The sequence below is a fragment of the Vulpes lagopus genome, chromosome 2 (genome assembly GCF_018345385.1).
Source record: "Vulpes lagopus strain Blue_001 chromosome 2, ASM1834538v1, whole genome shotgun sequence".
Lineage (NCBI taxonomy): Eukaryota > Metazoa > Chordata > Mammalia > Carnivora > Canidae > Vulpes > Vulpes lagopus.
The window spans coordinates 105509617-105522547 of record NC_054825.1 but is presented as its reverse complement, the minus strand read 5'-3'; the positions used below and the strand labels follow the sequence as shown (position 1 = coordinate 105522547).

The following is a 12931-nucleotide window of genomic DNA, read 5'->3' as shown; positions in this document are numbered from 1 at the left end:
TCACTCTCTGTGACTATCATAAAAAATAAAAATAAAAAAAAAAATAAAGCAACCAGATATGGAGTGTTTGGGTGGCACACTTGGTTAAGTGGCTGACTCCTGGTTTCCGCTCAGGTCCTGTTATCAGGGTATTGAGATCAAGCCTGATATGGAGTCCTCCGCTCAGTAGGAAGTCCGAGTGAAGATTCTCTCTCCCGCTGCCCCTCCCCACTGAGCTCATGCTCTCTCTTGCTCTCTCCCTCAAAAATAAATAAATCTTTAAAAATAAAGCAACCAGGCAAGAAAGAAACCAGAGGAGTATTGTAAAAGAGGAAGCAAGGCTTTCCTATTTGTAGATTATATGATTATTTGAAAAATCAAGAGAATCAATTAAAAACAAAAATCACTAGAAATAAGAAAACGCATTAAGCTAGAGAGCTATGAAATTAATATACAGAAACCAAAAGTCTCCATACATACTAACAGAAAATATAATGAAAGAAAAGGCTCCAAGCCTATGAGCAACAACTGGATAAAATATCTAGGAAGAAAACAGCACAAAAACAATTTGAAAACAATTTTTAAATGTTCTTGCAGGGCAACGAAATAGAATGGAACAAAAATAGAAGGATGGACTACATTCTTAAGGAGTAAGATTCAAAATCATCAAGTTTTCCTAAGTCATTTTATAAACTTACTATGATCACAAAAAAAAAAAAATCCAAGAGAAAGGATGTTTGTCATTGGTTCTTGTTGTTGTCACTGAAAACCACCTCTAATGAATCATTAATGCTGATAGGAAAGAGAACTCTGGAAAGAAGGATCTGTGCAGCCAGCCCTGTTTGATTTCAGCTATGCTCAGTATGTGGTCCTGGCACATGAACAGCTAGCCAACCAACCAGACAGAATAGAAAGCCCAAGGATAGAGGCAGGTGCATACAGGACTTTAGCACATAATTTCAAAGCAGTGGGGAATATAAGGATAATTTAATAAATGGTGTCAGTATAAATCAGCAGCCATCTGGGAAAAAGGGGAATGTCATCTCATAATACACACCAGAATAAACTCTAGATGGCTCAAAGATTTAAATATAGGAAGTGAAATAACCAAACTTCTAGGAGAAATAAGGGAAAATTTCTATCATCTCAGACAGGGAAAGGCATTTATAACATGACTTAAAGTCCAGACAGCATGAAAGAAAATGACAAGTTAACACGGTTAACATCAAAAACACCTGCAAGAATAAAAACACCACAAACAAGAGACAAATGACAAACTTGGGGAAAATGTCTGCATCTCATATAACAAAAAAAGGGCTAATTTCTGTAACATATACAATATCTATAAATTGATAAGGGAAAACGCAGAACAATTCTAAAATGTGTAAAGGTTATATTTTTTTTTTTTATTTTACATTCTTTTTTTTTTTTTATTTATGATAGTCACAGAGAGAGAGAGAGAGAGGCAGAGACACAGGCGGAGGGAGAAGCAGGCTCCATGCACTGGGAGCCTGATGTGGGATTCGATCCCGGGTCTCCAGGATCGCGCCCTGGGCCAAAGGCAGGCGCCAAACCGCTGCGCCACCCAGGGATCCCTAAAATGTGTAAAGGTTATAAACAGAAAATGAAAAACAAATGGCTCTTACACATTTGAAAAATGCTCAAACCCACTCATTTTTTAAAAGGCAAACTAAAACTCCACTAAAACACCATTTCTCCCATCGATAGGCAAAAATGAAAAATTTAATACCACAGTGTGTTGGCAAGGCTGTGGGGAAACTATTGATTTGTTTCTGTTGGAAGTAGAAATCAATATGTCCCCTATGCCAAAATATATATTCTACCAGTATCTTTAAAATTACAAATGCCTAAATCATTCTTCTACTTCTCCCTCTAGGAATGTGCTTTACAAATAAGTTTTCATGCATACAGTGTGTATGAGGATATTTGCAGTAAAAGACTGAAAATGATATAAATGCGTATCATCAGGGAATAAACTATGGTTAATTAAATTATGACATGTTCATGTAGCCATAAAATTGTCTATGCAGCTGTAAAAAAGAAATGGGCAAGCTCACTGATACAAAAAAGTGTCCAAAATATATTAAGTAGAAAAAAACAACATGTAGGTCAATGTGTATAATATGTTATCATTTATCTTAAAAAAAGAAATTAATTCTAGTTTAATGTGTGGGGATGGGGAATGGGAAGTGGGATAATGCGACCAAGAATCAGTAGAAAATATTTCAACTATACATTTCTATATTTTTGTGTTTGAATTATATGACTATTATATTTAAATATTAAACATAAAACAATGATAACTTACATTAAGTATTTATCATATGCCAACCAACATTGAAAATGACCTGTGAAATACCTGTCTGGGGTTGACATCTCCATATCTGGATAGAGCTGGAAAGTGGGTCAAAGATTTTAGAGGGCCTTAACATTCTCCAAACTAGGATTCAAAGTCGAACAGTGGGGGCTTCCCAAGGCTTTAAGAATGTGTATTTAAGATTACAGAAGGGGCACCTGGGTGGCTCAGTGGTTGAGCATCTGCCTTTGACTCACATTGTGATGGTTGTGATCCAGGGTCCTGGGATTGAGTCCTGCATCAGGCTCCCCACAGGGAGCCTGTTTCTCCCTCTGCCTAGGTCTCTGCCTCTTTCTGTGTGTCTCTCATGAATAAATAAATCAAATCTTTAAAAAAAGAGGGGGGGGTATTACACAGGATGGTTTGGAGGAAGAGCGATGTGAGGCAGGACAGACACTTCTTAGGTTATTCCCCAAGCGTTAAGGGAGTAATTATGTTTGGTCAATAGGAAATTAGGCAGAGTAGCTGCTGCTAGAATACAGAAGGTCTAAGTGCCCAGACAATGAAGGGTGGACAGGATGTGACCAGTGGAGAGGGGAGGCTGGGCTCTCCAGGAGGACAAACGAGATGAATGAGGGTGGGAAGGAACAGGGTATGCGCAGGAAAGAGTGGAGACCTGCTCCTGCAAGTATGACCAAGGGTGAGAGGGTGCAGGCTCCACAGACTGGCGGCCAGGTTAAAATCTTGAAACTTATCATCATCTCTTTGTGCCTGCATTTTCCCATCTGCAAAGTAGTGATAACAGTACGCACAAAATATTTTATAGGACCCCCAAGCACTGCTGGTGTTCAATAAATGCCAGCTTTCTCTGGAACATAAAATTTTGGTTATTTTCCAGGAACTCATTTGTTACATTGTTTCCCATAAATTCAAGTAAAGTATGCTGTATAAATTCAGATTCACAAAGAAAATTTTTTGAATTTCTCAATGTGATATTTTTGCTCTTTGAACACAGGAGCTTTTCAGAAGTGCAACCTAGGCAGTTCAAGCCCTTAATGTACAGAGTTCTGTATGGGAAATCCTGAAAGAGGACATGATTTCACTTGTTAGATAACAAAGGCTAGTGAACTCATATTTAAGTAAGTGGTCCTCCATTGAATTATCTTCCATTTTTTTCTCACAGTGGAATCTGCACACTAACATCAAATACAATGTGACACAGCTTAGTATATCAGTAATTTCCAGATGATAAAATGTCTTAAAGAAAAAAATATCAAATTTCAATGAACCTGTTTTTAAGCCCAAGAAAAACATAGAGAAAAGTACATATAAAATAATAGGATATTAAAATGTTAAAAATAACAAGCTGTAAAGAAATTTGACAAATTTACAATGTTAATTCTTAAAGGCATTAACTCAACACATTCTCTGCATTTTCTTTTTTTAAAAAAAGATTTTATTTATTTATTCATGAGAGACAGAGAGACAGCGGCAGGGACATAGGCAGAGGGAGAAGCAGGCTCCCCACACGAAGTCTGATGCAGGACTCAATCCCAGGGCCCCAAGATCATGCCCTGAGCCAAAGGCAGACGCTCAACCACTGAGCCACCCAGGCACCCTAATCTCTAAATTGTTTATGTACTTCTTCTAACCCATCTACATAGTTGAAACAGGTTCCGAAGAGCACTCACTCATAAACTGGCAGGAAGAGCTGTGTCCAAAGTTCTTTATTCATGGTACATAGTGTAAGTCACTTGGATTGTTTCCATATATGTCTGTACAATTCAAATTGACCGTTATGATTAGGGAAGAGAAAGAAAAAATGAGGAAGCTATTTTTAAAAATGAAAAAATTTTAAGTTAAAAGCAAGGCATGTCTTCAGTAGGGGAAGTGTTTTGACATCACTGATTAAGACAAGACTAAGGATCTGGATTACAGCTGATCCATTCTTAGGACACTTGCTTCCCTTCTTGCTTCTTCCTTCCTTCAATCCTGTATTCTATGTTCAGGAGCATGAACTAATTGGAAGGGAAAATAGTTGGGTTGAGAACTAAAGTCTGATCCCAGCTACACTTGCTACTTTAGCAAGTGCGCAAGCATCTTTGTATCTTGGTCCACTGGGATAATAAATTGTTATTCTTATAGGCTTATATTTTTTAAGTCAACTTCATTAAAATACAACTTTACAATAAGCTATATCCATTAAAAATGAACACTTTAATTTTGCTTATATATAAATTCATGAAAACATCACCACTGTCAAAATATGGAACACATTGTTGATACTACTTGGTATTGTCAGATTTTTTTGGTTTAATTCATCCCAGTGGGTAGTAGGGTAGTAGTAGTAGTAGTTATAGTAGTATCTCACTGTGGTTTTAATTTGCATCTTCCACTGGTTGGTGATGTTGAGCATCTTTTCATGTATCCACTGGTCATTTGTGAAATATCCAATCCTATGCCCATTTTTTAAAAAGATTTTTACTTATTTGACACAGAAAGAGAGCACAAGCAGGGGGAGTGGCAGGCAGAAGGAGAGGGAGAAGCAGGCTCCACACTGAGCGGGGAGCCTGACATGGGGCTGGATCCCAGGACCCTGGGATCATGACATGAGCTAAAGGCAGACGCTTAAATGACTGAACCATCCAGGTGCCCCCATGCCCATTTAAAAAAAAAAAAAAAAACTGTGTTGTCTTTCTTTTAGGAATTGAATTCTAAGAGTATTTTACATAATCTAGATATAAACCCTTTGACAGATACATGTTTTGCATATATTTTCTCCCAATCCATGGCCTTTCTTTTGGTTTTGTTTTCTTACCTATGTCTTTTGGGGAGCAAATGCTTTTCATTTTAATGAAGTCCATTCTAATTCGTCTTTCCTTTGTGCTATTCATCTTCTGTTTCACAAATCTTTTCCGTATCCAGTGTCACAAAATTTTGTTCCTTTTTTCTGCGAGAAGTTTTGTAGTTTGAGATTTAACATTTAGGTTTATGACTGTTTACACATTAATTACTGTGTGTGACATGAGGTAAGAGTCAATGCATTTTTCCCCATATGGAAAGACCACTTTTTTATTGGCATATAACATTATATTAGTTTCAGGTACATAACATAATGATTCATTATTTGCATATACTGTGAAATTATTTCCACCATTATATTAACATCCATCACCACATATAATCACAAAATTTTTTTGTTATGAGAACTTTTAAGATCTACACTCTTAGGAATTTTCAAATACTTCCTTTCCCCCATTGAATTGCCTTGTGCCTTTATAAAAAAAAAAAAAAATCACTATACAGGTATAGAGATACTTTTGTACTCTCTGATGTTTTGCTGATTTATTAATATATCTATCCTTTTGTTTATACCATAGTCTTGATTATTAGAACTTTATAGTAAGTCCTGTAACTTTGTTCTTCTTTTTAAAAATTATTTGGGCAATTCAAAGTCCTTTGTATCCACATAAATTTTAAAATCAGTATGTAAACTTCTAGGGATTTTTGAGATTGAATTTTTTTTTTCATGTTTCCACTTTTTAATCAGCTCCATGAAGGACATCTTAAAATGCTAAATGAGACACAACAGAATATTTTTTCTTCCAGTACTGAAAAATACATTCACAAATATTTTTAAGAAACTTCTCTATACTCAGGGTGGTAACCTTGAATTAAAAAAAGAAAAACCACCTCTAATCGTGTCAATGATTTCTTGTATTTGCATTTGGAAATTGCTTCCTAATCACGATAAATATTGTAGATAGGCTTTTAAATGTCCCTAAACACATATTATTTGTTTTTAAAGCAGTCTAAGCCAACATTTTTTTGTCACAATCCGTAATCCTGAGAGCCCAAACTAAAAAACTGGTAAGAGGAAAAATACCCAGCATTTGCAATGTCCCAGGATTAGTATTTAAATGGGAGAAAATTTTAGAAATCACATGGAGCTTTCTAAAAGGTTTCTGTAACAAGCTACCTTGGGAGCTCAGTTAAAAAATAGAACTTGATGTACTAGAACAGATGTGTCAGTGCAGCTCCAAAAATCTTTATAAATACAGCTATTTGGAAGGATGATCCTGCATCAGAAGTTTTATTCCTTGTGTACCTACTTTAGGTGCACATGCCTCATCTCAGTTGTCATAATTGTCTCTGTAATTTCCTCCTGAGTAGCGGTCATAACCACCTTGGCTTCTGCCACCATAGTCTCTGGACCTTCCATATCCATATCCATATCCTCCAGATCAACTGTGATATCTACCACTCCCATAGCCCTTGGTCCCCCCCACCTATAGAGTAGCTGCGACCACGCCCATGGGCCCCAAAGGCACCTCCTCTAGTTCCCCTGGCTGACTTGCCCATGTGATCCACACAGATCTGGCGACCATCCAGAGACTCTCCATTCATGGCTCTCATGGTATCTGAGGCATACTCTGGATTGCTGAAGGTGATGAAACCAAAACCCCGGGATCGCTGAGTCTCCCAGTCCTTGACAACAACCACCTCAGAGATAGGACCAAAGCTGCTGAAGTGGTCTTCCAGAGCCTGCTCTTTGGTGTTGAAGTTCAGCCCTCCCACGAAAAGCTTCCCTTCTTCAGAAGACATGGCAATGAATTTGAGTACTGCAAATTAAGCAAAAAGCCCAGAACAACAGCAACTGCCGAGAAGCAGAGAGACTGCGTAAAATTGAATTAAATGTATAGATTAATTTCAGAAGAACTGATATCTTAAAATTGAGTGTTCCAATCCATGAAGATAACATATCTTTCCACTCATTTAAATCTTTGAAAATTTCTCTCTGCTACGTCCTTTGGTTTTCAGTGTACACCTGTTTACATTTATTTCCAAATAATCTGATTTGGGGACCTATTATAAACAGAATTGCTTTTCCATTTCATTTCACAATTTTTTTTTCCTGCTAGAGCATAATAATAGAATTGATTTTGTACATTTTAGCTTTATATACTATGACTGCATATTCACTTATTACTTCTAATTGTTTTACAGATCTGCAGGGTTTTCTGTGTAAACAATTATATTAGTTGCTGTTTAAGAAAAACCCAGTCCTCCTCTTGTGTGTCTCCTTTACTCTCACACTACCACCCTCACAAAGCTTTCAACACCACATGATGGTTTTCCCCACAACAAGCAATTCTGTGATACCAGCAGGGTTTCCTACATTTTAACTCAATTCTGGTACTGTCTACCTGGAGATAGCATCAGATCCTGCAGGTTTAGGACTCGGTCCCACAAAACTGCCCCCTACTTCAAGATGCCAATTGCAAACCCTAGTAGGTCCCCAGGTTGCCTGCAGTTCTGCCTAACTTGCTACAGATCATGGTTTCCATGACCTCTTCCCCCTTTGGATTCTAGTAATTTGCTGGAGTGGCTCACAGAACTCAGGGAAACACTTACTTAGGTTAACCAGTTTACTGAAGGATGTGATAAGGGATATAGATGAACAGCCTGGTAAAGAGGTACTTAAGGTGAGGTATGGGAAGGTGCCAAGTACAGAACTTTTGTGCCCATGTAGTTGGGCTGGATTACTATCCTGGTATGCAGATATATTCACCAACCTGGAAGCTCTCTGAATCCCGTATTTTGGGAATTTTTATGGAGAATTCCTCATCTAGTTTTGATCAATCATTAATTCTATTTTTAGTCCTCCTTCTTGTTGGGAATGGCTGAAAATTTTAAGTTTCCAAACATGGCTTATTTCCTGTGGTCAGTTCTTATCATGGAGCCCAGCCAGAGTCACCTCATTAGAACAAAAAACATTCCTATCACTCAGGAAATTATGAGGGTTTTAAGAGCCCTATGTCAGGAGCCAGATTCAAAGACCAAATATTAGAACCAAAGATGCTCTTAGTTCTAATACCATTCAGGAAATTGCAAGGGTTTTAGAAGCTCTGTGCCAGGAATTGGGGACAGAAACCAATATATATTTTTTCCTATTATTTCACACTGAAAATGAGGACAATTTTGCTTCCTCTTTTCCAATCTTTATCATTTCATTTCTTTTTCTTTCACTATTGCAGTGGCTAGGACCTCCAATTCAATGTTGAGTAAATGTGACAAAATCAAGCCTTATTCTTTATTCTGGTAGAAAATAATTTAATATTTCAACATGAATGTATGTTAACTGGAGGTTTTTCATTGATGTTCTTTATAAGTTGAAAAAGTACCTTATCTTCTTTGTTTGGTGATAATTGTTCTTGTGAATGGATGTTGAATTTTGTCATATTTTTCCTCCATGTATTAAAATGATATGGTTTTCTCCTTTATTCTATTAATATGGCAAAATATTGATTTTCTATGTTAAGACAACTTTAAGAGTGACATCAACAAGATGGTGGAATAGGAGTTTTCAGCACTCATATCCTCACAGAAATATTACTTAGTACAACTCTCCTTGCATAAAAATATCTTTACAAAGAAAAGATACACTGAAGTGTATCTTCACATTACTCCTGTCACCATTCCCGGCAAGACCCAGCAGCCCAGCTTGAAGACAAAAGAGAGTTGTAAAGTGTTCACTTGTCTTCTATCTTCTTTAAAAAAAAAAAAAAAAAAAAAAAAAAATGTGCCCTCATCGGCCTGAAGTTTTCTCTGTGAGATTTTTGGTGGTTATAGAGCTATTCAGATTTTCTGTTCCATCTTAGGTCAATTTGGTTAAGTTGTATTTTTCAAAATTGCTCAATTCATCAAAATTACTTTTTGTTGGAATCAAATTTTTCATAATCAAGTTGCTCTTATGGTCTTTTTAATATATGTAGGAATTATATTGATAACCCTTCTTTCAATCATATTAGTAACTTGTGTTCTTTTTTTTAATCAACCTAACTCAGAGTTTATCAGTTATGTTGAACTTTTCAACAAATAAGCTTCCAGTTCTGTTAATTTCCTCTATTGGTTAATGTTTTATTTAATTGATTTTTGTTCTGATCTTTCTTTCCTTCTAATTTGTTTAGTTTGCTTTGTTCTTCCTTCCTGAGCTTTTTTTTTTTTTAAGATTTATTCATTTATTTGAGGGGGGAGGGACAGAGGGAGAGAATCTTGAAGCTAAAATGTGGAAACACCAAGATGTCCTTGAGTGAATAAACTGTGGAATATTATTAGTACTAAAAAGAAATGACCTATGAAAAATAGAAATGACATAGAGGAACTTCACATGTACATTGCTAAGTGAAAGAAGCCAATCTTTTTTTTTTTTTTTAATTAACTTTTATTGGTGTTTAATTTACCAACATACAGAAAAACACCCAGTGCTCATCCCGTCAAGTGTCCACCTCAGTGCCCGTCACCCATTCCCCTCCAACACCCGCCCTCCTCCCCTTCCACCACCCCTAGTTCGTTTCCCCGAGTTAGGAGTCTTTATGTTCTGTCTCCCTTCCTGATATTTCCCAACATTTCTTTTCCCTTCCTTTATATTCCCTTTCACTATTATTCATATTCCCCAAATGAATGAGAACATACACTGTTTGTCCTGAAAGAAGCCAATCTAAAAAGGTTACATACTATATGACTCCAACTATGTGACCTGGAAAAGACAAAACTATGGAAACTGAAAGGATCAGGATTGCCAAAGGGTGGAAGGTTGGAGCTAGGGGAAGATGAATACACAAAACATAGAGAATTTCTAAGACAGTGAGAATACTCTGTTTGATACCTAACGATGGATACATATTATTATACATTTATCCAAATTCACAGAATGTACAACAGCAAGAGTGAACCATAATGTAAACTATGGACTTTTAGTGATGTGTAGGTTCATCAATTGTAACAAATGTACCACTCTGGTTGGGGATATTGATGATGGAGAGGCTGTGTATGTATGGAGGCAGAAGATATGTGGAAATCTGTGGGTCTCTCAATTTTTCTGTAAACCCTAAACTTCTCTAAAAAAATAATGTCTAAATAAAAATAATTAATTTTAAAAATCAGTTAGGTAAAGATGATTGATCTACAGATCATCTATATCTTTGATACTTGTCTAGTTATTGTATCAATTGCTCTGTAAAAGATGTTAAAGTTTCCCACTATGATTACAATATTTTTTCATCAATTTTTGTTTTTTTTATTTAGAGTCTGTTTTAGAAGCATACATGTTTATGATTGTTATATCATCCTAATAGAGGTTTTCTTTCATTATGTAATGTTCCTATTTATTTCTATTTATTTCTCTTTGGAAGTCTATTTTGTCTGATATTAATATAGCCACTTCAATCTTCTTATATATTTTTTGCATGATAGGTTTCTTCCATCCGTTTTATTTTCAGCCTTTTTGTGCCTTTATGTGTGTTCTTTCATTTGTTTTTTAAGTTGGCTCCATGTTGAACTCATGCCCCTGGAGCTTAAGATCTGAGCTGAGATCAAGAGTTAGATGCTTAACCGACTGAGCCACCCCAAAACCCCGTCTTTATGTGTTTTTCATTTAATGTTATATTTTTACTTCTAAAACTTTTACTTTATACACTTTAAATTTCTCTTATGAGATTTCCTACCTTCTCATTTATTAGAAGCATTTTTTTTTAACCCCACTGAACAGAATTATAACAGGCTACTTTAAAATTCTTGATTTTCTTCTCTCTTGAAAATAGGTCACATTATTATGCTGAGTGAAAGAAGTCAATCAGAGAAAGACTATTATCATATAGTTTCACTCATATGTGGAATACAAGAAACAGTGAAAGGGACCATAAGGGAAGGAAAGGAAACCAAAAAAGGAAAAATTAGAGAGGAAGACAAACCATGAGAGACTCTGAACTCTGGAAAACAAACTGAAGGTTACTGGGGGAAAGTGGGTGGAGGAATGGAGTAACTGGGTGACAGGCATTAAGGAGGGCATGTGATGTGATGAGTACTGGATGTTTTACGCTGGCAAACTGAATGTAAATTTAAAAAATGAAAAAAGAGAAATGCAAATTTTAAAAGAAATGCAAATAAAAAAAAACAGGTCACATTTTCCTGCTTCTTCATATTTTGAATAGTTTTGGATTATATCCTGGACACTGTGAATGTTATCATCAAAACTGACTTCTGTGATACTGATCCCCAAATTGATATTTTTTAATAGGCAATTGACTTGGTTAGACTCAAACTGCAAAGCTTGCCTCACCTATGATGGCTACATAGCAATTAAATCTCAGTTCACTACTCTACACCTTAGCTGCAAGCTGCTTTGAGTCTGCCTTGTGCATGAGTAGTGTGAGGGTCAGCTAGAGACTTGGACAGAGTTCAAACACAGATTCTAGGTCACTCCTTCTCTGGGTGATCCCTCACTCTCTCCTGGTTGTGTTCCACTCTTTGATTCTTCAGGCCAGAAACATGACAGGCTTTCTACCGGAATTTTAGTCACCCACACGATCTTTGCAACCATGACCCATTCTCTGGCCAAAGCTAAATACCAGGAAACTCTCCTCCCCCAAGTTTCAATTCCTCCCTGTCTGCTTTTGTTGACTCTCCAGAGCCCCCGGTAGCTGTTGATTATAGTTTGTCTAGAGTTTATAATTGCAGTTTCTGAAACAGTCAGTCTGTTAGGAGCCTGCTCCCTATGTTTCTTTTTAATACTGCGTATGCATTACCCAGTGAGAAGCTCTCAACATAACATGACTGGTGTCCCTGATACCCAATAAACTTATTAAGAAATAAAATGTGATCATATCTTGGAAAATTCTTTTGGCATGTTAAATGTACTGTCAAGTAAAAGGAAGCATTTAGACATATGTAGAAATTGACCAGTTCCCAAAGATGTAAATATGGCCCAAACAAATGTTAAGAAAAATATACTGAAGTCTTAAGGAGCCAGAAACATAGGTGAGGGGAGATGCTCACTGTAGGGTGATGGGGAGGCTATCTGGTCATTTTACTCATGACCTCAATCATTTTTATCCATGACTCTATAGCAAAAAGTGATAAGGCTTTCATCGCGATTGGAAATGAGAAAAAGTGTGGCTCGGTTCCTGGCAAATCTGTAGGTGGTATGACACTTAAATTGCATACATTTAGTTCCTAAGAAAAATTGTATACGGCAAGACTTAGATGTCTAAATCTAAAGTTTGAAAAGACAACAAATATCCACATGCCTCAGAGTACACTGAGATTCATTCTGTTCAGGATCTTTAATTTGTAAAGAAAGTTCAAGAACTCCATTAAACACAGGAATTGTCTATTCAACAAACATTATGGCAGATCCAAGCAGCAAAACAATCTGTAAAATTGGTCCCCTCTCAAACTGCGTTTATAAACTGGAGTTGCTAAATCTAGCAGTTCTTGCCTAAGAATTTTCACAGGTGTTCATTTGCATGTGTAGGATTCCTCTTGGTTATGTAAGTTTTTCAACAAGTTGAGTCGGATTTCAAATCTAATTTGTGAACACTGGTGTCTGACTACCCATTCCCATAGCAGACAGTAATTGTTCTACATTTCCAGCCATTCCTAGGGATTAAAGAGTTAGAAAACAGAAAGGCAAAATTTCAATTCCAATCTACTAGTCCCAGCTCATATATAATTCTTAGGCTTAAAAGATATCTTCTTACTTCACACCATTGCCTCAGGTGTCTTCCTCATCCAACATATACAGCATCCAATGATTGGAAGCCTCATCTTCCAAATCCCACTTTGCTGTTTACC

At 36.5% G+C, this 12931-nt stretch overlaps 1 protein-coding gene across 1 annotated transcript in view; it reads right to left on the bottom strand.

Annotated features, from left to right (window-relative positions):
* Positions 1-4979: 4979 nt before the first annotated feature.
* The window catches only part of LOC121484556 (RNA-binding protein 3-like), a 22481-nt gene continuing 14529 nt past the window's right edge, over positions 4980-12931 (bottom strand). The window contains 2 exon segments of the mRNA XM_041743961.1: positions 4980-6570; positions 6572-6918. Coding sequence (XP_041599895.1) covers positions 6430-6570; positions 6572-6918 — 488 coding nt within the window. The 3' untranslated portion in view covers positions 4980-6429.